Source organism: Haliaeetus albicilla, chromosome 18 (genome assembly GCF_947461875.1).
Source record: "Haliaeetus albicilla chromosome 18, bHalAlb1.1, whole genome shotgun sequence".
In the NCBI taxonomy this organism is placed as follows: Eukaryota; Metazoa; Chordata; class Aves; order Accipitriformes; family Accipitridae; genus Haliaeetus; species Haliaeetus albicilla.
Window position 1 is genome coordinate 29,674,836 of NC_091500.1, and position 26,669 is coordinate 29,701,504.

At 47.0% G+C, this 26,669-nt stretch overlaps 3 protein-coding genes across 5 annotated transcripts in view; 1 reads left to right on the forward strand and 2 right to left on the reverse strand.

Annotated features, from left to right (window-relative positions):
- The window catches only part of LOC138689806 (zinc finger protein 385A-like), a 282,741-nt gene that overhangs the window by 126,437 nt on the left and 129,635 nt on the right, over positions 1-26,669 (forward strand). The window lies entirely within an intron of this gene.
- On the reverse strand, positions 4,491-9,394 carry HOXC8 (homeobox C8). Its single transcript, XM_069806246.1, has 2 exons — positions 8,257-9,394; positions 4,491-6,236 (listed from the first exon to the last, which is right to left on the reverse strand). The coding sequence occupies exons 1-2, from the start codon at positions 8,690-8,692 to the stop codon at positions 5,944-5,946; spliced, it is 729 nt and encodes a 242-aa protein (XP_069662347.1). The 5' UTR covers positions 8,693-9,394; the 3' UTR covers positions 4,491-5,943.
- HOXC9 (homeobox C9) lies at positions 15,262-18,873 on the reverse strand. Its single transcript, XM_069806249.1, has 2 exons — positions 18,144-18,873; positions 15,262-16,098 (listed from the first exon to the last, which is right to left on the reverse strand). Exons 1-2 carry the CDS (start codon positions 18,703-18,705, stop codon positions 15,854-15,856), a joined length of 807 nt encoding a protein of 268 aa, XP_069662350.1. The 5' UTR covers positions 18,706-18,873; the 3' UTR covers positions 15,262-15,853.

The window sequence follows — 26,669 nt, forward strand, 5'->3', positions numbered from 1 at the left end:
TGTTAATTCTAAAAACATTTAATTAATAATCAAGGACAATATGCTCGAGGAAAAAATAGGGAAAATGACTGTTTCTGCCCCCCCCCCCCGGATTTCCCTGCCAGACAGCTCTGCAAAGGGTGTGTCCGCTGCAAATGAAACCTTCCCAGGGCAAAAAAATGCCCCTTTCCACCTTTTTCACCCCCACAACCCTCCCCATTCCCCCCCCCGCCCCACTCCATCCCCCCGCACCCCGCAGCGCCCCGTCTGCCCAGCCGAGCCCCGGGGGGGCACCTGGAACTGCCCAAATTCCACCCAAAACTTGAGCCAAAGGCGCGGTATTGACCCAGCAACTCTTGCATCGCCTTTACTAAATTCCCTAAACCCCCCCAGCTTTAGGATTTGCTGTTGGCACACCTACATACATGTTTTTAAAGCACTTCAATCTTTTTTTCTTTTTTTTTTCCTTTGCTATTTTTCCTCCAGCAAGCCCCCCCACCCTTTTGTTTTACCACGCCACCGTGTCGGGGATGCGACGCTTGATAAAAGGCGGAATTATTATTAATTTTTTTTTTTAGCCCTTTGATTTTTTTTCTCTCCCCCCCACCCAAGCCGGAGGACGGGGGGGTCCGTGTAGACGGCTGGAAAATATTGATTTGGAAGGGGAGCGACATTTTTCTGCCGTGTAGAGGCCTGCTTCGGAGGCACCAGGCGAACCACAACTGGTGTAAATAGGCAACCGCAAAGCCCAGCCTGCTCAGATGGGCTCCTCCACATTAAACCCTGCAAGGAGCCGCCTTTCTGCTCCTCTTCTCCTTATGGAAAGAGAGAGATAGAGTCTTTTTCCCCCCCCCCCCCTCCCCCCCGCCTCAAACTCCAAATTTCAGCTCCTAGGGCCATGTACGCACCGCAGTCCTGCAGCCAGAAAAATTAGGAAGAGAAAATATTTTGCCGCAATTTTTCCTTCCCATTTCCCTCTGTACCCGCACATTTCCAGGGACAGCACCACTTTAATTTTTTTTTCAGGTATTTCTGCTCCTTAATTTAATTTTAATTGAGGAAAATAAAACAAGGCGGGGGGGAGTGGGGTGTGGAGGGGAGGGGGGTCTCACTCCCTGCCTCTTTAATTTATTTATTTTTTCTCCCCCTGGCTGGATGCGTGTCTGTCTGCCCAAACAACACAAAGGTTGTAATACAACCGGATGGAAGGGAAATTACTTTATTCACTTTACAAACCACCAATAAATTTTATAACAGGTAGTTAAAAGTTACGAGGGGGGAAACTACGACCACAACAGCTTCCCGAGCACAATGGAGATCCCATTTTCCAGAGAGCAGACAAGATAATAAATTCCATAATGTGAAGAGGAAATTTTGATCCTGGCAGGCAGAAAGTAACCTGGGCGCACATTTGCTAAGGAGGATTTCGGACGATCGTTTCGCTCCTTCCATCAGCCCCCCCTCTATAAAACCCCCTCCCCTCTCCCAATATTAGCGAGCGTATTTTCGGGGGAGGATAAAAGAGCTGTGAATTTGAGGGGGGGGGTAAGTCTGGGAGGAAAAAATAGGACGAGCTAAAAAAAAGAATAAATGGGGCAGAATAGCCTTTTTTTTTGCACATCTAGCTCACAAAGTTTCCCCTACCTCCGCCCCCGCGCATCTTCCTCCCCTCCCTCCTTTCTCGCCTCCATCCGCGCAAAAAAAAATTTAATGCCCGAGAAATTCGTTGTCTCTCAAATATAATCCGTGCCCATTTCGGAGTATAAAATCTAAACGAATTTTTTCGCCTAATGGCTGCATTATCGCACGGCGGCGGCTGTGATTAGAATAATAAATTAAGGGAAAATAAGCAATATGCTCAAACTCAGCTTTTCGAGGAATTATATTTTTCACAAATCACAAATGGAGATCCGAAGGAAATTTGATTGGCTAATAAAAAGCCTGGAATAGGACGATATTTCTTACTTCAGGCGGGTAGATGAGTCTAATTTCAGTAATACCGAAGCTATGATCATTTCTGAATAAGCCACTTTGTGGAGAGCGAATCTTCTTTCAAATTACTTTCCCCCATAAAATGGTCTCTTCTCTTTTTCTCTTGAAATGATGGAGTGATTACAGAAATAACTGGATGTCATCTGAAGATGCGACTCTCTTGTGTTGACTACAGAACATAAACATTTACCCCCAAACTAACTGCTGCGGCTGTAGTTTCAATAATTTAACTCCAGACCCTTTTGATAGATAAATGTCATTCTGTAGTATTCGTTCGGATAAAACTACTTAGATTTGTGGATTTAAATATGATGGATAGAGTGCGGATGCAGCTTCTTTTTTTTTATTATTATTATTTTTAAACACTTTGATAAGTTCTCCCTCTCCTTCCCCCCTCGTTGGGAGGATATTTTCTATGCAAAGCCTTTAACGCGATTTTTTTTTTTTTTTGAAGTAACATAACAGAAAATATTTTCTTTTCACTGATTTCTGCGGATTTTTTCATCGCTGGAATGAATGAGCACACATCCATCCTATGATAGCGAACGAGGGGGGGACAAAAAAAAAAATCCCTTGTTGTAAACGCTGGATAAATATCCCCCAAGAAAAAAGCTCTGTTAGAATAAACCGCTCTGTTTTATGACTAATAAAACTGCTTACCTTCCATGCCTGCCCTCGACATGGAAAAGTCTAGAATAAACCTGATTGGGGTTTTTTATGTATTTCTTGGGAGATTAACGCTGGTTAACGAGGACATTCCAGGCTCTGCAGCGAGGGGCAAAGCTGCCTGTATTGGTATTTTGTGCAATTCGGGAGTGGGCACCCACGGGAGCTGCGCACACGCGCTGCACACGCAGACGCTCAGCCCCATCCCCGCGCAGGATCCGACCCCGCTGATGCCATTTTCGGGGCATTTCTCCCCCCCCCCAACCCCCATTTCGCCCTGGCGATGCAGGGGGGTGCGACCCACGCTGCAAATATGAGGGGAAAAGGGAGAAGAAGTGGGTGCACCCACCCGAGTCCCGTTTTCCTGCGCGCCGCACAAGTTCGGTATTTCTCCTTTTTTTTTTTTCCTTTTTTTTTTTTTCCCTCCAGCCCTCCTGGGCAGAGTCCAGCAATTTCAAGCCCTGAGGCATTTAAATCCTTTAAGCTTGGTGGGTTTTGGGTTAAGAATGTCTGAAGCCCACAGAGGAGCCTCCAGACACAGCTCAGCACATCAGGCTGCGTGTGAGGAGCCTTGTGCTTCCTTATCTACAATATCTGGGTAAACATCCCGTCTACTTCTGCATCCCTGGGCTCTAGATGATGTAGTCCATTTATCAGCAGGGGGAAGAAAAAAAAAAGGGAAAAAAAAAAAAAGAGAGAGTGATAGACCCGGTTTTACAGATCAATAGACCTCGTTCAACGAAATGAGGCTGGTGGTAAGAGAAATATTGAGAAAGTTCATCTCCCATCCGAGAGGTAGAAGAGAAACGTGAAGGTATGACCGCCAGGTTTTGCTGTAAATAAAATAAAATAAAATATAATAAAATAATATTATAATAATGATAACAACAACCGGAGTAGTAAAACAAAAGGATGTGTTACGTTGGGGATGGTGTCCATGGGGAAGAAGCTATGAATATGAGGAGGGGGGGAGTAAAAGGGAATTTGAGCCGGGGGGGGGGGGGGAATATAAATAAATAAACCGCTTTCTTGCCAACTTCTCTCTCTCTTTTTTTTTTTTTTTTGGCGTCTTTCACGCTGTTTTCCCATAGGGAAAAGTGTTGCCCCAGAGCCCCGAGCCCGGCTGGTGCCCAGAGCTCTGCCGCGGGGTTCGGGCAGGTTTTCAGGCACACACCTAACACCGCTCCAGTCTCCCAGTTTCCCCCGAACCAGCGCCTGCCAGCGCCGGATCGCACCCAGCACCGGGGGGACCGGCGGCTCCTGCCCGCCAGCCCAGCCCCAGCCAGGGGAGGGTTTTTCTGGACCCCAGAGCCAGGCGGGACCAGGGGGTTTGCACTTTCCAGACCTTTCAGATGGCATTTCCCAGCTGGGAGAAGTGAAAAATTCCAACCGCACACCCTGTATGCACTTTAATCCCCCCACACACCCCCTTTCCCACCCCACGAAGAAGCCTTTCCCATAGCAAAGAAAGACTGAAGAGTGCCGGAGTCATGGCAGTACTCGATTTTCTTCTTCTTCTTTTGGCGGACCTACAGCTTCAGTCAGACAATTAGCAGCAACATTGCCATTTTTAATGAGCATTTGCCATTTTTAATGAGCATTTGCCATCGCAGCGGTGACACGAGCCCGCTCAGGCTGTGGGCAGGGAGGCGGGAGGGGGAATCCTCCCCCCGCCCGAGCCACCTCCGCTGCTGGTGGTTGAGCCAAGATGTTCTGATTTCCTCCCAAATAAAGATGAGCCTTGGTTTTTGAAGCGTGCCAAAGATGATTTGAAGGATGAACTATTAGTCAGAGCCCACTCGGAGCGACGTGTACGTGTTTTAAATAGAGACATAGCACTGTAGGCAACGCAGTCCTTTTAAAATCTTTTATTATTATTATTATTATTATAATTATTATTATTTACGTAATGTCTCACGTATACAATACAAATCCACGGTGTCCAGAAATTTTTTTTTTCTTTTTCTTTTTCTGGCGGTAATTGCTACATTCAGAGTTTGAACACGCAGAACTATGCTTTTACATAAAACAAATGACGATTTTTTTTTTTTTTGTTTCGAGCATGTTGCATTAACAGATAAGTCAAGACAAATAGATAACTATACATTCAGTGCAATTTAGTTCTACACTACTTTATAAGCACAATAAAATAATACAATACTGTGCGTTCTCAACTAGGCAGTTTCAGTTGTTGGGATTTTTTTTTCCAAGAAAATAAGCAGCAACAAACGACAATAAAACCGCATTACAAATACTTTCAAAGCATGACTCCTTCTATAGGTAGTGATAAAGTACAATACAAGGTTGGTTGGGTTTTTTTATTGTATTTTTATTATTATTTTCTGCTACTTAGTAGCTTGCATCAGGGCAAAAACACAGCTTTCTCTCTCTTAAATAAATTCTGACCAAGTAAAATTTAGGATATGTAAGCCCCTTGTTGATAATAGATTTGATAATTATTGCAGGTTTTCCCTTTAGGTAGTACATGAAGAATTTCGAGTGCTCACACAGGCAAAGGGTAAACAGCGCCTATAGAAATAAGGAAGGGGTTGGGTTGCGTATTTTGGCCTATCAAGGTATATACAAGCCTCAATCCTATAGAAATGGGGCGGGGGGGGGAATATGAGGGGTGTGTGTGTGTGTTTGCGGGCGCTACCAGGTATGCTCACCCTCCAAGCTCCTCTTCTTATCTGGCAGGGGCTGCAGGAATGGCCCCTCCGAGGGAATTGATAAATGGCTGGTAGGAATGGAGATCTCCACAGATAGACAGACACTACACAAACAAGCTAAGGAAGCTGGAAGCACCCTCGCACTTCCCCTAGGGTCATTCGGGGGAGGCAAAACCAAGCTTAAAACAAAACAAAAAAGAAAAAAAACAAACCAAAACAAAAAGGCAAAGTCAAAGCTGTTCACATAAATACATATTCTGCACCCATCCGTGTGTGCAGCTTCGCAGGCGGGAGCGGAGGGAGCAGGGGACGAGCAGTGACATTTGCTTCCAGGCTTGGTTTAGGGGGGTTGGGGGTGGTCTTGCTTTGCTGGATCTTTTAATTTTTTCTTTTTTTTCCCCTGCTCTTGCAGTCAAGCCAACTATGTATTTATTGAACTAAAAACGCAGCTATTAGAAAAAAAAGGGGGGGGGGAAAGTAGGGGAAGTTTCTATGACAATAAAAAAGGCTACAACTGTTTGACAGGTAGTTACTGCTGTGTGAGCCTCTCCATTCTATACTCTATAAAAGCAAATGACCGTCGTAAACATCTCGATTTATCATCTGCCATAAAACGAGACTTCAAGGGGCTGAGAACTCAGTCCTTGCTTTCTTCTTTTTCCTCCTCTTCTTTTTCCTCTTCTTCATTCCCTTCTTCTTCCGTTTTCTCCTCGTCCCTGGCCCCCGGCAGCTTATCTTTATTGTTTTCTTTTTTCCACTTCATCCTCCTGTTCTGGAACCAGATCTTCACTTGTCTCTCGGTCAGTCCCAGGGCGTGAGAGACCTCAATCCGCCGCTTCCGTGTCAAATACGGGTTGAAGAGGAACTCCTTTTCTAACTCCAGGGTCTGGTACCGGCTGTAAGTTTGTCTGCCACTGCGTCTTCCGGGAGCTGTAGGACACAAACATCAAATAACTTCTTAATTCTCCCCCTTTGGAGGCTCTGCTCCCCCTCCCCATGCCCCCCTCGCCTCAATTTTCCTAGAGAAACTGCTGCCCCCCCCCCCCCAAAGCCCCTTTCAACCCTTAGCATATAAAAGGCACTAAAGGAAAGTCGCTGGGTTATTATTAATAATCATAGGGCTGATATTGCTATTAATCCTGATAGCCAGCTGCCCTTCCCTGGCTCTTCCTGGGGAGTGTTCAGCTCTGGCTGCTTGGCTGGGTGCAGGGAGGTGTGTGTCAAGCTCATTCACAAAAGAGACCTTTCCAGTTTCCTAAAAGGTGATTCTGGATGGTGAGTCCTGGTGGGCAGCTCCATTTTAGAAAAAATGTGTGTTTTCCTATGAAAGGTGCATTGTTCGCCATAAAATCCTCTCCAGCCTTTCTCCTTCTCCCCATTCCTTTTTCTTTCTTCCTTTCTCTTTCCTTCTTTCCTTCTTCCTTTCCTTTCCTTTCTTTCTTTCCTTCCTCTTTCTTTCCTTTCTTTCTTTCTTTCCTTTCTTTCATTCATTCTTTCTTTCATTCTTTCTTTCTTTCCCTCTTTCTCTCCCCCTTTCTTTCCTTCCCTTTTCCCCTCTTTCTCTCTCCTTCTTTCTCTCTTCCCCTCAAAATGCCCAACTCTTGTTTCCTTTTCCAAAGATTCTTCCTAAAATACAGGCTCAGGGTCCTCCTATTAGCTAATATTTACGCCCTGAGAATTTGAATCTTCTATTAAATCCCCTCTCCCTGTCCTTTCGGTTAGGGCTGTGTGTCTGTAAAGCACACACAGACAGAGGTGGGTATTTGCCTGTGCAAACACAGAGATTGTATTTAAAACAAGTCAATGGACATTTGCAGCAATAGCCAAAAAGGAAAGAAAGAGGACTGAGGTATGTGCAGCTGAGCCCCTGCACTTCCTTCTGCACGGTCCCTTCTTAATGAGAAAAACAATCTATTTGCAAGAAAAAAATATGCTCCAGTTTGAAATGATTGCATCCTTGAGACTACCTCTAGGTCAAAGCTTAGATAAATAACGTGTTTTCCTCTGCGTCTATCTCTCAGCCTCTGGGCCACATCCTCTCTACATTAGCCAGAACTCCTTTCCATTTTCTGTTTTTTGTTGTTAAATTTTGGTGGAGGTGGAGGGGGGGACTTTGGGGCTCTGATTGTCCTTAAAATTAACACTAACCTTCACATGTTTTGAATTAACAAGGCTTCTAGACAACCTTGGTCCTTAGGTGGGGGAAACTTGTACTTTGAAGTATTTCGGTTTCTGTGCAATTATCTGGACTTCACATGAGCAAAGTTCCATTCAGCCCAAATTATTTTGAATTTCCCACCCCCTTTTTTTTAACCCAAGACAGCAGACTGTTCTCCTCCACCCCACCCCATAGCTCTGAGCTAAGTTTCCTTTTCTGTTTAAACTTTTATCTCTAGGCTTTAAGAAACAGATGTAAAGTATTAGTAATACTTATACAAGTTCCCACCTTTCAGGCTTCGTCTCCAAGCGGTTATGAAAGGCTATATGACATTTTAAAGAGCAGTGTATTATCAACATGCAAATAACCTCGTGGGAGCTGTATCTTATTGCCTATCCTCAAGGCAAGCAATAAAAAACAAGTTTTACTTTATTGTGATTTAAGCCTTTTGCAGGGAATCACCTTGCTGGCTCTCTAGTAACTGCTGTCTTGTTTGCTTTCAAAGGTCTTCCTAAAAAGAAGAAACATTAGCACAAAACTGCTCATTTCTTTCATATCTTACATCTACGCCTCTTATATTTATATTTTTACATATATATATATGTATGCATACGTGTGTATGTGCATGTTTATATATCTATACATATGTTTGTGCTTGTATATGCATACATATATATATAGATAGACAGACAGAGAGAGAAAGAGAAAGAGGGAGGAGAGGGGGAGAGAGAGAGAGAAAGAGAGAAAAAAATAAAGGAAAACATTTAAGGAGGAGGAAAAAAAGGTCCTAACCGTGAGGTCTCATCCATGGGAACATGAGACTGGGAGACGAATTTTGATTTAAATGCCCTTGTCCCTCGCTAGAGTTACTGTTGGAAGACGATTTACAGTCAGGATATTGTACAACAGTCGTCTCTTGCTGAGCACCATAAAGCGATTGCCTCGGTAGAGCTTCATATCCATAGAATTTAGAAGCGTCTCCGTGACACGCCAAGGCGCATGGGTTTTGCTGGTATCCAGAGTTGGAGATGCTGGAGGTTCCGTGGTGGAAAAACTCTTGGACGTGGTGTGAAGGGTGCTGGAAGGTGGGAGCAGTAGTGCCCGGACCATACACGAGAGCATGGCTCCTGCTAACACTTTGTGGAAATCTGCAGTCGTAGTAAGTTGGCTCCAGCGATTCACCGCCTTTGTACTTGGAAAAGAGAGGATTTACAAAGTAGGAACTCATGACCCTCGCATGCAAAAAAAAAAAAAAAAAAAAAAAAAAGGAGAAAAAAAAAGAAAAAAAAAAAAGACGGCTTTAATTCTAGATTAGTGCGAGATTGTCCCTGGACTGTCTCAAGTCCTGCTTTTTAGTGGCTTTTTTTTTTTTTTAATGCGATCTCAAAGGCGTTTCATGGTGCCTCTGTGTGTCTGTACGGTTGGTTCTCGGTGCTCTTGACTTCTCTTGTAATCTGTCGGTAGGTAGAGCTCTCTCTCTCAATTTCTCTGTAACTCTGCTCCTTCCCTTTAACACCACAGGCAAATTCCTCAAAATCCCGGTGGTGTGGCTTTTTTTTTTTTTTCTTCTTTTTTTTTTTTTTCCCTCCTCTCTCCCCTCACACGCGATATGTACACATCCCTCCGCCACGCTGAGACAGCCTGCCAGCCAAATGACAGCGTTTTGGGGCGCTTTTTTTTTTGGGGGGGGGGGGGTTGGTGGGTGGGTGGGTGGTGGGGTGGAGGAAAGGTGGTGTATGCCGGGGGACACACACACACACACAGAGCCCTCCCGAGAGGGGGGGGACCCACACCTAATGAGTGGAGGAGGGTGAAGGTGCGCATTAATATCCAACAACCCCCCCCCCTTTTTTTTTTTTCCCAGCAGCAGCCTCTTCACTGATGGCAGCAAATACATGCGCTGGGAGGTCAGCCTAGGTAACCTCAACAGGTAAAGGGAGCCCAAGCAGCCCCCCCTTGCCCTCCCCATCACCCCCCCCAAAAAAAAATCCGGGGTGAGCTTCTTCTAGTGCTCAGCATCGCCCCCCCCCTCCCATGGGACCCCGTTTGCCAGGGAGGATGGGGGGGTGTCCCTGGTGGTGGTGGTGGTGGTGTTGTCATTGTGTTGGGGTTTGGGGGGGCTGCGAGGGTGGGCTTGGTCCCACCTAAAGGGGGGGGGGGGGGGTGTTTTGCTGTGGTTGGAGTCTCTGAGCCCAGATTTTCTTTTTTTTTTTTCTTTTTTTTTGGGGGGGGGTGCGTGTGTTGTTGTTATTGTGGTGATGGTGGTTGGAAGATTGGAATCAAACAAGCAAACAAAAGCAAAACGGGAGCGAGCGGGCGAGGGAAGCGTCTCCGTATTGATTGGCTGCTTCTTGCTGTCCTTCTTTAAAGAAAATAAAGGCAGAAAATTATGGGGAGTTATTTTTTTTTTTCCCCCTTGCTTCCTTTCAAACCAACCACTGAAAATCCACGGCTGGAAATAACAGGGAAGCGTCCTTCCAAGGGAATAAAGTAGACCATTGCTTAAAGAGAGCTACTTTGGACGAAAGAGAGGCAAAGTGAGACAGAAAGTATGTACTCCCTTTTGTGCATGCCTGTAAAAAATAACCATCGAGCGGTTTTTTTTATTGTTTCGCTACTCAACATAGCGATTTTCCCCGTCTTTTCCCATTGCAAGTGGTATTTGTGCCCCTCGCCCCCACTTTTTGCACTGTAAGTGACCACTCACTGCAACCTTTCACTTCGGACACTTCATTTTTACGACTGCATGAAGGAACTCAGCTCATTAAAAAAATCACATCAAATCACCAGAATTCGTGTTAATTTTTCGGGGGGGGAGGGAGGAGGACACACTTCGCAAATGAGTATTTTCTGTAGAGCCGCAAAAAATACCAAACCCACTAAATGACACAGTGTTATTAACAGTCCCCGTCTTTTCCTCAAAAAAGTCTACAGACCTTCAAATCTTTCCCTCATGTTCTTCCACCAAAAAAAAAAAAAAAAAAAAAAAGGCAGCCTAATTATTTTCAGAAGAGACCTGGGTGACTCTGACCGATTTCAAGTGTGGAGGGAGAAAAATACCATCTCAGCTACGCTCGCCAAGCTGTTTTGAGGTGTGTTTTTCTGCCCAGGAAAGGTCACATTCTCGATTTTTTTGAGGCATAGGGTGGCTCAAACCTCTGGTGAGGTTGAAACTGGTGGGTTTTTTTGTTGGGTTTTGTTTTTTTTTCAGACACCTTCCTAAGAAGAGGAAAAGACCCAGTAGCCTCCCAGCCCACCTTTATTAGATTTTCATAAATCGAGGGCGTATTTTTCCATTTAGAAAGGCTACATGTGGTGGGTTTTTCCTCCCCGTAAGCAGACAATGAACTGTGCAGGAGAACAGTGATTTTTCCACCGCCTATTGTGAAAATATTTTACAAAATCAAGCTACGTTTGCTGTGAAGAAATAGTCTCCATACCCGAATAATGTCAAGGACGGCACGATGATAATATTCATTTTTACAGGAGAACTCACCCACCTCATCCCCCCTTCCCCAGATTACCCCTTCCCTAGAGACACCCCCCCCCCCCAAAAAAAAAAAAGAAGAAAAGAGCAACTAGGGACAGAGGCTCCTTAATTAACAGCTAATAGTCGAAGTGACCATTTTCCTCCTCTAATCAATAGCATTTCTATTTTTAAAATCCCAGTGCCTGCCCATGCAATAAAGGCAGCCGTGTAAATTGAAGTGCGAAAAAATAAAGTTGTCAGAGCTGGGTAATTCGGGCTGGGATTGGGGAGAGCTGCTGCATTTTTCCAATCATTATCCCTGGATGCAGGAAGCAAAGGTGCAGCGAGTCTTGCAGAATCATACCTTAGGCTGGGAAATAAATGTTTGCTGAAGGCTGTGAGAGAAAGGACCCACCACCCCCTTCCAGATTTCAGGAAATAAGATATATGCAATTGCCTGCTTCTTTTGAAGGAAAATATCTTGACATTTACTGTCTGGGGAAAGTGCTGCTCTTTGTCTTTACTGTTTTGGCCGTGTTTAGATGTGGGGATGGGTGGGGGGGTGATGTCTCTTGCGGGTGCATGCGCTTGGATGTAGCTTTATCGGTGTGGCTGTATTGTACTTTTAGGTGTTTCATTGTACCCTCCCGGAGTTTATTTTATCCCCCCCCTCCCTTTGCCCTGACCTTCACTGAAAAATGTCATTCCCTCCTTCCCCACCCCAAAATGAGGAGGCTTTGGAGAGATACGTGACGGGCGTAAATAAAGAGAAAGAAAGAAAAGAAAAAAAATCCTACCCAAACCCCACAACCACTACAAAATAGGCAATTTCTCCGTGCAAGCATTTTTATGCATTTATGCCCTCCCCGCGCCGTCAGATGTCAGCCCTGAGCGCCGCTCCGCGCTCCCCGCGGAAGGGGGGGGGGGAGGAGGGGGGGAAAAAAAAAAAAAAAAAAGGAGCTCTTTACGGGGGTTTTCAGCACGGTGCGAGGGGGTCGTATGTGTTGGGGGGGCTGAAATAAGGCAGCTCCGCGCTTCTGTGTCCGTGTCCCCCCCCCCCCGGTTTTCCATCCCCGGGCGCGGAGCCGGTTCCGCGGGCGCTCCCCGGCGCGCGCGGCCCCGCGCTAACATTGGGCAACAGCGCCATCTAGCGGCCGCGCCGGGCGCAGCCGGGCGGGAGGGGGCGGCGGGGGGGGGACACACGGGAACCAGAGCCGGTCCCCGCCGATACCGGGCGGTGCGTTATAACCCATCACCCCTTACGGGGGGGGGGAGCGCGGAGCGACCCTCCAGCCGCGCGGTGCTGTGCCCTGTATAAACACTCAAGCGCGGGCAGGATTTTTCTTGGAAGACCCCCTCCCTCCCCCTCCCCCCCCCTTTCCCCCCCCCCCCATTTCCCTCTTTTCTCACCCATAAAAATAACAACAACAACAAAAAAAGCAGCGGCGCACGCGGGACCAAACAAACCCACCAGATGTGCGCCCACCCCCACCCCCCATCTCCCCGCTTTTATCAGTTTTTGGCTTCGAGTTGGGGTTTGATTTTTTTTTTTTTTTAACCTCCCCATGTCCGAGGGGGGTCTGTTGTTTGTAGCTTGTAGACAAAACATTCCAATAATCCGGTTTCAAAGAGAAGAGCACCCACCTTATTTAAACCATAAAGCAATTAAAGCCAGACGTCTAGCCAGATCTAGGGTCCTGTTTTGTTCGGTCCTATTCAGCCCCGCATAGCAGGGAGACAAACAGAGTTGTAAAAGTGGCATTTTTTTGGCTGCGGAAATGTACCTATGGACAGCTGTAGGGTCCTGTCGGTTTTGTGTGCCTTACAAAAGGGCAGATTTGAAACCAGGCACACACACACCACACACGCACCCGACCAAAAAACCACCCCCAGAACCTTATATACGTGCCTATATATATACATAATTTTTTTTTTTCTCTCTCCGAGAGCTACAAGCGCATCTCTCCCCGGGCAGAAATACATGTGCATGTTCACAACCGCCGGCACACAATAGCTGTATCAGTATGCGTCTGCACACACGCGCCATATGTCAAAGAATGCCGAAATTGGAGCATTTTGATACATTAATCCGGGGAAAGGCTGGCCACAGGGTGTGCTGCTGGGTGCAAACCGCATTATTTTTTTTTTTCCTAAATTATTATTATTTATTTTGAGCCACACCGGGGTGGGTTTTTTTTCTCCGCTGGCTGCGGTGGCGGAGACACTCAATGGCTGAGCCGCACCAGCGCAGCCTCCCAGCAGGGCCAAATGGCATTTTATAACTGGTGTAACCCTTCACCGGGGGACTTGGGGGGGGGGGGAGGTTTGAGGATACCGGGGGCCTTGCACATGAACTAAAACTGCGGCAGGATTTTAACCCAACCCAACCCACCACCAACAAAAGAAAGCCCCAACCAGCAGCTCGGTGGAGACAAAGGGGCATCTCCTGCGCTGCCCGCCGGCTCGGATGGGGGTCTGGCCGGAGGGACGGCTGCGGCGGGGAGGGAGAGGGGCTGGGGAGGGGGGAGAGGGGCTGGGGAGGGAGGGGGGAGCTGGGGAGGGAGGGAAAGGGGGGGCAGGGGGAGGGAGCAGCCTGTGGTCGCACTGGAAATGAGATCCGCTTGAATGAAAGGGGGGCCAAAATGAACTTCCATACATCATGTCTTTTCAACATCGCTAAACGCTCCTGACAAGCCCCTCCAGAGAGCCGGGTCCGAAACTGCCTCCAAAGTCCTGTCCAAATGATGATGGGGAGGCTTTTTTTTTTCTCCCCCCCCCCCCAAATTAATATCGATAAAACAGGGATGATTTCTCCCCTCTCGCGAAGAGGACGTGGGCGAGCCGCTTCCCGACCATGCAGGATTTTATTCTTTATTTGAGGCGGGATGAAAGGAGAGAGAGAAGCAGACGGGAGGGAAAATAATGATAATAATAATAATAATAAAAGAAATGAATTGACATGACTTAGGTGGAAAGATTCCCCCCCCCCCTTCTTCTTTTTTCTGGTCCATAAATCTTTCGCTCTGCTAAAATGTTTTCTAACCTGACCATTTCATTGCGCTCGTTAAGGTTTTTCCAAACAGACCTAGCACAAAACTGGGATTGTAAAAGGGCTTTTTAGCTTCCCCTGCTCCAGGGATGTCTCCGCTGATAGACCGCGGTGCGCCTGTCCCCCTCCGGTGACAAAAATAGACCCCGCTTTAAAAGCGAGGACACAAATCAGGGGAAGGAAAAGAAACCTCCAAATGCTTCAGCAAGAAATATTAAAGAGCAATATTTTATGAGATCAGCAGAAGTAATCGCTTCCAGATTTTTTTATTTCGGAGGAACTGGGACGAGGGCGACAAACGTATCTCGCTCGCCTGATCTGGTTTTGATTAGAAAGATTAAAACGCTGCTCCACTCATTTCATTAAAGAAAGGGACCTATAACAAGTTTTTATGATTAAACATCCCTCGCTGCTCATTTTTTATACAATCTCCTGCCTCTTGTTTCTCATTCAGCAGCCTGGAAAGCGCCCAGAGAAGGAGCCATTGATAAATCCCGGCTCCATGCGCTGTGGGCAGCGGGTTTTCTCGCCTCTGCACAAGCCACTGCAGCACCAGCCCCAGCTCGCCCTGGCAGGACGGGGGGGTTGACCTTTCCGCAGCCAATAACCCTTTTCCCCCCCTTTTTTCTTTTTTCTTTTTTTTTTTTCCCCAAATCTCCCCCCGTGTAGGGCGAAGGGAGGGGGGTCTGCTTTTTTTTTTTTTTCGCCTTGTAACCCGAATATTTGCAGGCTGCCGCATGGCCACCACACATTTATTTCTTTATTCCTCTGCTCCTTCTGTCCCCCAGCCCTTCTCCACCCCAGATTTATTTTTTTTTTCTCCTTCTCCTGGGCTGTCTTGCGAGAAGCAGCACTTCCAGCAACCCTCCAAGTTTTGGCAACCCATCGATAAGGCAGAAGCTCCCCCTGAGTGGATGGCAGAGAGCGGATGCCTTTGCCAGCTCCTCAATTCCCAGCATCCATATTTAGTCTTTTTACATATCCTTCGATTGCCTGGGGTCATAAATTAGTACAATTAATTATCCCAATCTAAAAATTGATGGCACATATAACCCTTACCTCAGCGCCTTTTTATTATGGTACTCTGAAATAGAAAAGTGCTGGGGAAGGAAGCAGAAATCTCCGCTCTCCTCCGGCTGCGGGGGATGCTCGGGTCCGCCCCGCCGAGGCACCGGCACCGGCACCGGCACCGGCACCGGCTGGCAAAGCCCCGGGGCCGCTCCTCTGCAAAGGGCTTTAAATAAAAAGACACCTACATACTGAATTTTTTTCTTTTTTTCTTCTTTTTTTTTTTTTTCCCGTGACGTTAGGTATATTTACATAGAGCTGCTCTACAATAGCGAACATAACAATATTACAGAACGGTTCTGAGACGAGAATAAAATACACAAATAAGTACAGCAGAAACGTTCAACACCGTGACAGAACATCATTGAGCCATATTCCCTTCAGTCTTATTTTTTTTTCTCTTTTTCCTCTCTTTTGTACAAAATATTCACTCACGAGCTCGCGGAATTAAAAAATAAAAATACTGGATAAGTTTAATTTATGAAATAAAATACTAAAAAAAAAAAAATTCAAGTACTTCTTGTGTTTGTTTTCTGAGGAGGACAAAACAAAAAACAAGGAAGAAGAAAGGAAGAGAAAACACCCCCCCCCAACATCTTTCTTTTATTTAGTTGCATTTTAGAAAAGACTCGTGTCCCAAAACGCTTGCTGTGTTTGCCTATAATGCTAAACATTCATCCGCACATTCAAAGTCAGAAACATTTCAACCCCAAAAACCAGCCTCTTTTTTTTTCCTTTTTTTTTTCTTTTTTTTTTTTTTTTCCTCTCCACCCTCGTTTCCCATTGACTGGACTTTGCCAACTTTATTGCTGTTCTTTATCGGTTTTTTCTTTATTCATTTTCTTCATTTTCATTCGCCTGTTCTGAAACCAGATTTTGACTTGGCGTTCAGTGAGATTAAGGACTCTGGCTACTTCGTACCTCCGGTCCCGTGTAAGGTACATATTGAATAAAAACTCTTTTTCCAGTTCCAGGGTCTGATACTTTGTGTAAGGACATCTTTTCTTCCTCGTGGAGCGCGCATGAATCCAATTTGCGACGGGATTGTCTGAGAAAGAAGATTTTTATATTTTTGGGGGGGTAAAAAAAATCAGTGTACACAGCTGGCCTTTCTTCCCTCCCCCCCTCCACGCCCTGGTGTATCTATAGAAAGAAACCTGTTTAATTAGCAGATCTTACCTAAATATTTTAAGTGACCTTCAGAAGAGTTTAATCTGTTTATTTTGGAGGGGTCATTTCCTTCTCTTTTGCTGCTGTTCTCACATAAAAGTTTCAGTAAATAAAACTGTAGCAATGGGTTTAAAATAATAATTATCCACATGACTGCTACTAGCAGTAATCTAAGAACATAGTCATAAAAAGTCAAAATTCCCACCATTTCATAGGCCCATAAACTCTTTTTACAACCTCAGCTCTCCAATACTTTCCCTAGAAGCTTTCCCAGACCTGGAAAGCCGAGTTTGTTTTTTTAATATCTTAAGGATGACACGCGAGATGTCCCACTGGCTCCCAGAAAATTGGCTTTTTTTTTTTTTCCTTCTTCCCCCACCCACCCCCCCCAACCTAAAGGACCTTCCACGCTGCTGCCACATCCCCGCTCGGGCAGGGGAGCAAAACCCCATCGCTCCCTTCCTTGGGAGAAGGGTTTTTTCCCCCTCTGCCCGTTTTAGGCAGCTGCCTGCCAGCAAAAGGAGACTTTCGCCCCCTGATTCCTCGACTTATTTTTATCACGAGGGTGCCTGGCACCAGCCCGCCTGTCATAAATAGAGGTGGGAGCTCCTTCCCAGACAGACAGACAGACAGATACCGAGGCACCAAGGTGCTCCCAAGCTGCTGTCACCCAGCTTTATCGCTCGGAAATCACCCGCTTCTTAGGCCGGGGGGTGAGGGGGGGGGGATCGTCCCACCAAAGCCAAGGCACGGCCGAGCGGTTGCGGGGGCGTGCGGTACCCCGGTGGGTGCACCCGCAGCATCCCCCCCCCCCGCAGCATCCTCTGCGGATGCTGAGCTCCTCTCCGGGAGGGTTTGGCGAGGAGGGGGTGGGTTGGTTTTTCTGTTGTTTTGGTTTGGTTTTTTTAAGTCCCCGGAGCTGAGCTGACCTCCTGCCTGCACAACAACCCCCCCTCCACCCCCCCCAGGAGCTGGTCCCCTCTGCAGAGCTGGGGTCCAGGCTCCCTGCGCTGCAGGCTGGAGGTGAGGATGATGCTGGCGGTTACCTGACTCCTGTCCCTACAATGTTCAAGGTTTCCTGATGGCTGGGTTGGGGGTTTGGGTGGGTTTTTTTTGGTTCTTCCTCCCCTCCCCTCCCCTCTCACTTGGGCTGCAGAAGATGTTTCTTCAAGTGTATGGTCCAATGTCCTGCGCTGGCTGCCTTTTGCCCCCAGCTACCTCCACACACTTAGTTTATGCCTTTACAATTCCAATTTTCCTCCTTACTTCTCCCCTACAGCCCCAGCCCCGGCCCCCCAGCCAGGGCACCCACCTTTTCATTTATTCCCACGTGTTGGAGCATTTTATGGATAATTGCACCGGTGGAGCTTTTATTGATTTTCAAAATAGATAAAGAGACACCTCTGCGTTTACCCGGAGATGTTCCTTTCCCCTCCCCAGAAAACCCCACATCAGTACGTTCCCTTCCAGCCAGCTACAAGTCTTCCTCGTTCTTTGGAAGTGGAAATATTTGAAAGCGAAGAGGCTTCTCCCTCTGCCTGCCCCCCTCTCGCTCCCTCGCACACACGCACTCTCCTTCTCTCTCTCTATTCCCCCCCCCTTTTTCCTTTCTTTTTGTTTTAATTCCCCCCGGTGGAAGGTGACGAATATTGGATCAAAGAAGCCAAGAGCCCCCCCGCCCCCCCCTTGCCAAAAGAACCAAAACCCGAACCAAAAACCGAGCCAAAAAAGACTAAAGAGCCCCAAACAAAGTACAGATATTCGCTCGCCGGCTCTGCTAGGCGGACTCGCTCAAACCCCCAGATCTTCCTGCGTATCTGGAGTTTTAGGGTCGGGCTCTCTAAGGTAATTTCATTTTATTGAGTAGGGTCCTGGAAGCCGTAATGCCTCCCCGGGTCGTAAACAAGAATGACTTCGACTTACTAGGGTCTAATTCGTGCTTTTCTTCTTTGTGTTTGCTGGAAGCGATGGCTTCGGACTCCGGGGAAGGAATTGTCTGCGCGGCTCTGTCTCTCAGCTCCCCCGGAGCCCCGTACATGTAGTCCGCGTAGCCGCGGCCGTCGGCGGGGCCGCACTCCCCCCGTCGCCCGGGGAAGGCGTCGGGTTTGAGGCCGTAGGGGCGAGCACCGGGGGCGAAGGCCGGGAAGGAGACGGCCCCGGCGAGGGGCTCCAGCCAAGTCCGCATGTACCTGGGCTCGGCCCCCACGGGCGCCTGGGGGGCGTAGGGGTGGTAGCCCACGGAGGACTGGGAGTGGACGGGAGCCCAGGAGGTGGTAAAAACGGCCGGCTTGGGGGCGAAACTGCAGGACGGAAAGTCGGCACAGTCCGGGACTAATCCTGACGGTCGGGCGGCAGCCGGGTGGGAGGCAGAGCCGGGGAACCTGGAGGCCAAGAGCTCTTCGTTCTCGTGGCTTATCAAGGAGTCAACATAGTAGTTGCTTATGGGGCCAGAAGCCGACATGGTTCCCCCCTCTTTTACATTCATAAGATTATTGTATGAACTGTATGTGTACTTTTTATCTTCTCATAGAACAATCAGGGCAGGTAATTATTTTTTCAGCCTTTCCCAGTGTGCCATTGGCTGCCCGCCCTCACGTGATTGTATTTACCCAAAAATATAGCGTGGATCAATCCGCAGGTCTTTTTTTTTTTTTCCTTTTTTTTTTTTTTTTTTTTTTTTTTTTTTTTAATAAGCCGACCCGGCTTTTCCTAAACCCGCTGGCGATGGGGCGGAGATGGGGAGGAGGGAGGCTCGGCCGGTCCCGGCCGGGGATGCGCTACCCGCGGGCTGGGGGGGGCGAGATTTGCCCTGGCGCTGAGGAAGGTGGAAGGTAATTGTGGAAGGTAGTCCAGGAACTATTTCTTGACGTAATTTGTCTCTGTCCTTTGCTTCTGCAGCTCCTAGCCTCTAATGGATACATTAAATTGAATATCGGTGGGAAGGGGCGAGGGGAGAAGTGCGGTGGAGGTGGGCTCCCACTTGGAGAAGGGAGCTGGGGGGGGAGAAGCTTTTAGCCTAAAAGCAAAAGGGGCTTTTGTCATCTTTTGCAGCGCTGTCTCATCGTCAGGCTGCTGAGCAGCTGAGAAATCCGTGGGGCACAGGCACGTCTAGTCCTGCTTTAGGAGAGAAGTGTCTTCAGGAGGGGGGGGAAATATATGTATAGTACGAGGAGCATCTTTGGAAAGAGGAGGGGGAAATAATATTATAAACACACCCCCCCCCAAAAAAAAAAAAAAAAAAAAAAGGCTGAGCTTTTGCAGTGAAAGGCTGCATTATTCGGCAAGTAGTCGTGGATGTTTTTATGTCCTTCAATAAAATTTTTACGAGGATCATTTGATTGTTCATAAATGTGTCGTTCATTAAATAAAACCGTAGGACTGAGTTTCAGCTATATAGCTGAGGATGAGAGAGCTTTTGCATATCAGGAGGAAGCAACAATGTGTGGTGGGCACATGATTGTTCTTATTTTTTTCTCTTTTTGTTAACGCCTGGAAACTTTTCTTTTTGCACCAAATCGATTGAAGAAGTTGGGAGCGTTAAAAAATCGCTGATAGCCTGCCTGCATTTTGAGAGAATAACCTTTCTTTTGTAAGGAAAGACAGGTAGGTAAATAGCTCACGCCCATTGGAGTCTGAAAGAAGGGAGTTAGGCGATTTCTCTGGAAGAAAAAAAAATAAATTAAGATACCTAACCAAAACTAACCTCTCCTGATTTTTTTTAGCAACCGAACCCCCCAAGCCCATGGATTGTCTGGGCTCTCCAGGGCTCTCCATCACCTCGGCTTTTCGAGGGCTGGGGGGACAGGGAGGGAAATGGTGACAATTTGCCAGAAGAAGGAGAAGTGTGGGCTCAGGGAGGGATGGGGGGTCCTCCAGGGGAGAGGCAGGCGGGGGGGGCCGGCAGGGTGTCTGTCTCCAGTGATGCAGCATTCACCAGTGACAGGCGGTCTGTCCAGTCTGTGCAAGTCCCACGGACGGACACGGCAGAAACCTCTTCAATTATTATTGGGGGGTTTTCTTTCCCCCCTCGGTAAGTTGCATGGGAAATGCGAGCAGGAGGAGAAAAGAGGTGAAGGCAGATTCAGGGATAAACAGGCAAGAAGGAGTGATGCTGCCAGGAGACTCCCCCCAGCCCCTCCAAACTTACCCCCTCAGCTGAGCCAGGATAAAATCCTGCACCTCAGTCCACAGGGCTCGAGGGAAAAAAAAAAAAAAAGGGCAAAAAAAAAAAAGCACAAGGCTGCCCTCGCTGCTGGTCGAAATGGGATTTCCCCCTTGAAAAATAGGAAAGGCTTTAAAATAAAAATATGACGGGGGGTGTTTGTCAAGGGACTCCGGATTTTCCAAATTCGAAGAGAAAAGTCATAGACTCGCTCCCCCACAGAATTTATTCCTCATTCCGTTTTAAGTCCCCTGCTTTATGTGAGCCCTTAAAGGGAAATATTCCTGCAGGAGCAGAACGTCTTCTTTGGCCTTTATCGAGACCAATTTATCTGTCAATCACCAGTCTCCAATGACGGTTATTTTTATGTTCGCGAGGAAAAAAAAAAAAAAAAATATATATATATACTCATCACTCTTTTATCTATTCCCATTTGAAAAATACTTACTCTGCAGGGCTGCTAATATAGTGGGCTGTGACATGTGGAGGGGAAAAAGCAGCCTGGCTGTTCTACTTTGGTGGAATATTTTAAAGAGAATCCTTACAAAAGAAGGGTTGTCTGCAGATGTATATGCAGAAGGGGAGAGGGAGAAAGAAAAAAGAGGCAGAGAGAGAAGGAGGGAGAGGGAAAGGAAGGACTGAGCATGCAGAGGGAGAGAAGCACTGAAAAGCAGAGTCAGTGGGGAGGTTTTCCAGAGGGGAAAAAAATAATAATAATGTCAGAGTATACCACAGACGAACCGCAAAACGAGCAGAAATTACCAAAGCCACGCAGTTGTAATAAGTAGCGGCAGTTTTTGTAACCTTAATGCGAGCAGGCAAGGTCACTAAATTAGTCGTGGATGGTGCATGTTGGTGCCACACAAAGGCAAACATATCTGGCAAAGATTTCTTTTATTTGCACGGAAACCTGCAGCACACGGAATTACTCACTCCCCATGTTGTTGTGGGATCTTAAGTAAAAAAAATCAGATAGCGTCTGTAATACAAACCCCTTTCATTCAGGGACTGCTGGTCTCTGAGAATTAAGCAGTACAAAGCAGAGATGGAGACACTTCACCTTAAAGCGAACTAAAGACACGGCTCAAGACTAAAGACAAGGCTTAAGACTAAAGACACGGCTTAAGACGACGTTTTCTCTGCTGCAGAATCCCGTAACACGATGTGAACCCCCATAAAATTTAACACGATGTGAACCCACATAAAATACTGTCCTTTCACGCTTATCTCGACATGAAACCATCCCCATGGATGAATGCAAAGTTATGTGAATCAAGTCCACTCAGAGTGCAGGGCAAATAAAGCAATATCCTGAAATATTCTTCTTTGCAGTAGCGGTGTCTCCAAGCAAATATCCAGACTGGAATTAAAACACGCCTTGCTATTGAATTCAGCAGCTACAAGGTTATCTCGCAGCTTTTATGCACGCTCCAGCTAGACTCCTATGCCTCCACAAAAGCTTCGGTACTTGCTTAATGGGGGATTACCTCTTCTGAAATGATGGTGAACTATCACATCCCTTCCAGGCAGACTAGTATCTTTTCCTCTCACCTCCCCTTTTGAATCTGCAGGGGAAGGAAACTTAATTGCATTGAGCAAAACTAACACTAGCAGTCCACAAGCTGTAGGGGTATTTATGTATTTTTTTTTTCCTGGCGGAGAAAAAAATAAATATATAATTTAAAAAAAAGACCGTCGAGTCGCAAATTAGGAGGTTACAGAAAATCAAGCCTTTGTCTGAGCACTGTCCTGCCCAGTTGACTTCTGACACCTTTTCGGAGCTAAACGCTTCCCATGTTCGCCCTGCTCCCTGCAAGTGCTGTGTGTGCTCAGCCCGAGCTGCATCCCTTCCCTGCCCTGTGCGCGCAGCCAGGCTCTTTCCCCACTTCCAAATCTTTTGGTTTCACTTTGAGAAATTGTCCCCTGATTGGAAGGAACGGAGACAAAAAAATAACCCTAATAAAAAAAAAAAAAAAGAAAGACAGAAGAGGCAGAAGGAAAAAAAAAAAAAGAAAAAAGAACTATTGGACAGCCTGCCTGCTGAGGTGACACCGCTTTCTTGCCTTTTCCTTGCTTTTTAATTTTTTTTTTTAATTTTTCTTCTTTTTTTTTTTTTTTGGCAAAAACTGCTGCTAAGGAAAAGCCAGCCTGCCGTCCCCAGGAACGGGGGGGGGGGGGGGGGGGTCCTCTCCCCCTTCTCCTGCCGCAGCTCCAGGCCCCAGCCCCGGCCCCAGCAGCCGCCTTCCCCCGGAGCGGGGCTGCGCCGCTGCCCGCCGGGGCACCCCGAGCCTGCGAGGCCGGAGCCCGGAGCTCCCCCCACCCCCGCAGCCGGGTCCCGGCCGCCCCGGGGAGGCTGCGGCAACCCCCGGGGGGGGGCTGGGGATGAGCAGACACCGTCCCCCCCCGCCTCCCCCGACAGGCAGACGGAGTCTCCTGGAGGAGGGGGGGAGGAAAAAAAAAACCACACACACCCCCCAAAAGCACCAACCCAAGCCCACCCGCATTCCCCCGCTTTCCCTCGGTTCAATTAACACTGTCAAGTTCGGATTAAAAAAGAAATCGGGGTTTTCTCGGCTCCTTCGCCCCCCCCCGGCCCCACAGCACACCTCCAGCCCCTGCCTTGGAGGAGCAGGGAAGGGCGGTGCTGCCTTCGGATCTCTCCAGAAACGAAAGTAACCCTCCGGCCAGCTCCAGCTCCCACTCCCCGCCTGCATTTTCAGCCCTAACCCGGAATAAAGTTCCTTTGCCCCCCCCCTTCTTTGTCCTTTTCCATTCCCTTCCTCTTCTCTTTTGCCTGCCCAAGTTCTTTCTCTCTTTCTTTTGTTCCTTCTTCACCCCTCCTTTCCTTAAAAAAAAAAAAAAAAAAAAAAAGAGGGAAAAAAATTGTACACAATAGCTTGAATGACTCTAAAGCAGACTCTCTGAAGAGGCTGCAAAATATTTCCCGATCCCCCAGATGCTTCTGTGTATTCCAGGATTGTCTCTTAAAGTAAATAAATATGGGGAAAGATTAATTTCAGGCCAAATACCATCCCTGAATCTTGCAGCAGCGCGAACGCAGGCTATAGGCTTTGCCTTCCCCCCCACCCCCCCCTCCGCTAAATTCTTTGACTCCTTGAAAATCATATTTATTCAGGCTTCCTTAAAAGTGATCATATAGGAAAAGCTCCCCAGGACAACAATTGGCCGCTGGAACTTGCAGGCACATCGCTCTGTACCAACGTGAAAACCTCAGTCTCAGCCAATATGGGAGTCATAGCTAAGGCGAAGAAAATGAGCATTCAGCTTAAAATGACACTGCAGGAGTTTTTTACCTGCTTAAGTGCTTCCCCCCCACCCACACCCCCCCTCTGTTTGTTGCTAAGAATTCCTGTCTCTCCAGTGTTGGAGGTACGGCTAATAGACAATAAATTCCGAGGTGCAATTAAAGCTAAGAACAATTTCTTTAAGTGTGTTATGGTCTCCTTTTCCAAAATTTCAGGTCTCCACCAGACGAAGCCTACTGCAGATGTTCACAAAACCCAGCAGCTCGTCTGCAGCAGCCGGGGAGGGTGCAAAATTAAAGCTCCTCTCCCCGCTGCTCTCCAGGTTAGCTCGGTTTTGGGTGTGATATGAAATGCAGGTCAAGAGAAGGGGAAAAAAAAATTTCCCAGAGAAGTAAATTAAAAGAAGAGCAAGAAAACAAGCCTGAACCCAGAGAGGCGAAGTGTATACTGCCTGAAGAAACATATTTCTATACTTCTCCCTTTACATTTATTATGTTTCTGTCAGACACCCTGTAATTAGCATAGATAACTATAGTTGCAAGCTCCAAGTTGTGTCTGCAAATTCTATTGTTTGGCTGCTCCAGTTGCACACCAGCGAGCTTGAAAGCGAGCACAAGGTGTTAGGAAGAGCCTGGTGCCCTCAAATAAGACAATAACCCCACGAAATGTGACGGGGGGGGGGGGCGGAGGGGCGAAGGGTGCTGCTTTAGGCGATGGATTCCAGCCCAATCTACACCGCAGTATCTCTGGCCTGGTGCAAACGTCTCCTCCAGGAGATCAGCTCAGTCTTAAACCTGCCTCTATCTACCACAAATATGGCTTAAAATAAAGACTATTCAGGCAATACGCCGTCTTCTGCCTTCATTCACCCCCTCCCTCCCTCCAAGCAGTTATTTGTAAAGGTCATCTGCAGAGCCAATACCTATGTAAATACTCGGTGTCCGAGCCAGACCCCCAGACCCCCCAAAGATAACAACCTTGAGCATTTGCTCCCATTTACACGATCCCCTCCACCAGCCCCACTTTGTTTTCCAGCCCTGGAGCGGGTTTGTCTTGCAGGGAAGAGCTGAGCCTTCAGGGGACTTTCCCAAAATCCAGCCGAGCAAATGTCCACGAGAAGCCAGGAGAGCTTTTATTTGGGGGGGGGGGGGGGGGGGGAGGGGGGAGGAAAAAACCCGAACCCTTAATATAGCCCAGCTCTTCCCCTCCTGCGAAAAAAGGGAAAGTTTATCAAGGCAACCTCATCTCCCCACAGCCTCCTACTCCACCTCTCCGCCCCATAGCTTTTGCTAGGAGGTCTTTCGCAAAACCGCCCCAAAATCATTCCTTAGCAGCAAAGGATAAAGTTCATCCATAGGCAACGCGAGTACACACACACAGAGACACAGGCAAAAGCCTCCAGGTTTTAAAATTACACCTGCTGGGAGAGGAGTATTATACAAACAGACGCAAGAAAAATTATGCAATCCAGCGTATCGTAATATCGCTAATATTTTACTCTGGTAACAGCATCAGAAAGTGCATGAGCAGGAGCAACAAAGCAAACAATATTGCGCGAAGAAAGATGAAGGCGAACAGCATGGTGTCCTTTTGACTACCCATGTTTTTACATAAAAAACAGGCACATCTATACAAAATAGTTGAAGCAATAAATTCCCACCGTCCTTCTTCCTGATCTAATATCATAATTAAAAAACAGTAGGGGAGATTTTAACTTTTATTGCGTTTCTGGAGTTGGGTTGCTAAACATATATTAACTTTAGATTCTTCTCTTTCTCTCCAGGGGGGTGGTCTCTCAGAAATAAAATCAATCTTAATATACACATAATAGATATTGTTTTGTCTTGTACATGCTGTTAGAAGAAAGGGAAAGAAATCTGCAGATAGTTAATACAGAGAAGGCAAACTCATCATACATGTAATGAATCCTTTAAATCATTCAATTATCACAGCACTAATATCAAATAATTATCGTTAAATGTACCAGTAATCAACCTTGTCCCTGTTGAAATATTAATTTACAGAACCGTGAATGAGTTTCTTCTTTTTTTTTTCTTTCTTCCCTTACCCTTTTTTAAACTCGCTTATTACATTATGTTTTTTCCAGCCTGGTGTGATCAACCTAAAAGGATGATGAAAACAGCCGTACTCTACGCAACATTGCTTTGAGCCGAATCAACAACTATTTCGTCTTTTCCACACTTCAAATACAGCATCTTTAACACAGCAGACAAAACAAAGCGAGGTGTTTTCAAACCGATGCTTTAAAATACACATTCATTCATCGCACGTGATTTTATTCTCATCTGGGTTATAACATTCAGACCAAGCGCCCGTCCTGTGGAGCAGGGACTTTTTGCTGGTTTTGCAATCGAAATACACTCCTTGTACAGAAACTTTGCCCTGAGGCTCACAAGTAAGAAGTCAAAGCAGGGAAAACCCCCGAAATATCACCATCCACCAGCAAGGAAAAAAGCCCCAAAATACACCATTCCCGCCAGAGCTGAACCTGCCTCGGGAAAACCTGCTAGCCTGCCATTTTGCTTACCCAGAAAAGTCCAAATATTCGGAGTTTAAGACTTTCTTTCTCCACGCCAACCTGCACCTCTCCACCCTAAGACCGACACCCACCGGGCTCGGGGTATTTTAGGTATCACAACACACAAGTATCTGCAAAGCCCTCGCTCATCCTCACCAGATTTTGCTCTCTATATGCTCTGTTTTGCTCTCCGCATATTTACTTTTCCTTCTTGCCATTTCACCAACATCCCTAATCCCACGCATCACACAGGACCCCTGCACTCTTTCGGGGTCAGCTCGGCTGATATTTGCTTTGCTTTGCTTTTCGCCCCCCCTTATTGCCCCCTTTTTCGCATTGAAACGCTGAGACACAGATATAACTTTTCCAACTTTTACAGCGCATTTTGGGGGAGGGGGGAAAGGGGGTAAAATAACCCTTTTTTTGCCCAAGAGAGGCACTGCTCATGTAACACAGACGTCTGATTTTCTTCATCAACAGTT

Bases quoted from the DNA above. Each gene is read 5' to 3' on its own strand.
- HOXC8 (XM_069806246.1), bottom strand. From the start codon at position 8,692: ATGAGTTCCTACTTTGTAAATCCTCTCTTTTCCAAGTACAAAGGCGGT. The intron at 6,237-8,256 runs GTTAGGACCTTT...TGTGTCCTACAG, and splicing joins CCCATGGATGAGACCTCACG to CTCCCGGAAGACGCAGTGGC.
- HOXC9 (XM_069806249.1), bottom strand. From the start codon at position 18,705: ATGAATGTAAAAGAGGGGGGAACCATGTCGGCTTCTGGCCCCATAAGC. The intron at 16,099-18,143 runs GTAAGTCGAAGT...CTTCTTTCTCAG, and splicing joins AAAGCACGAATTAGACCCTA to ACAATCCCGTCGCAAATTGG.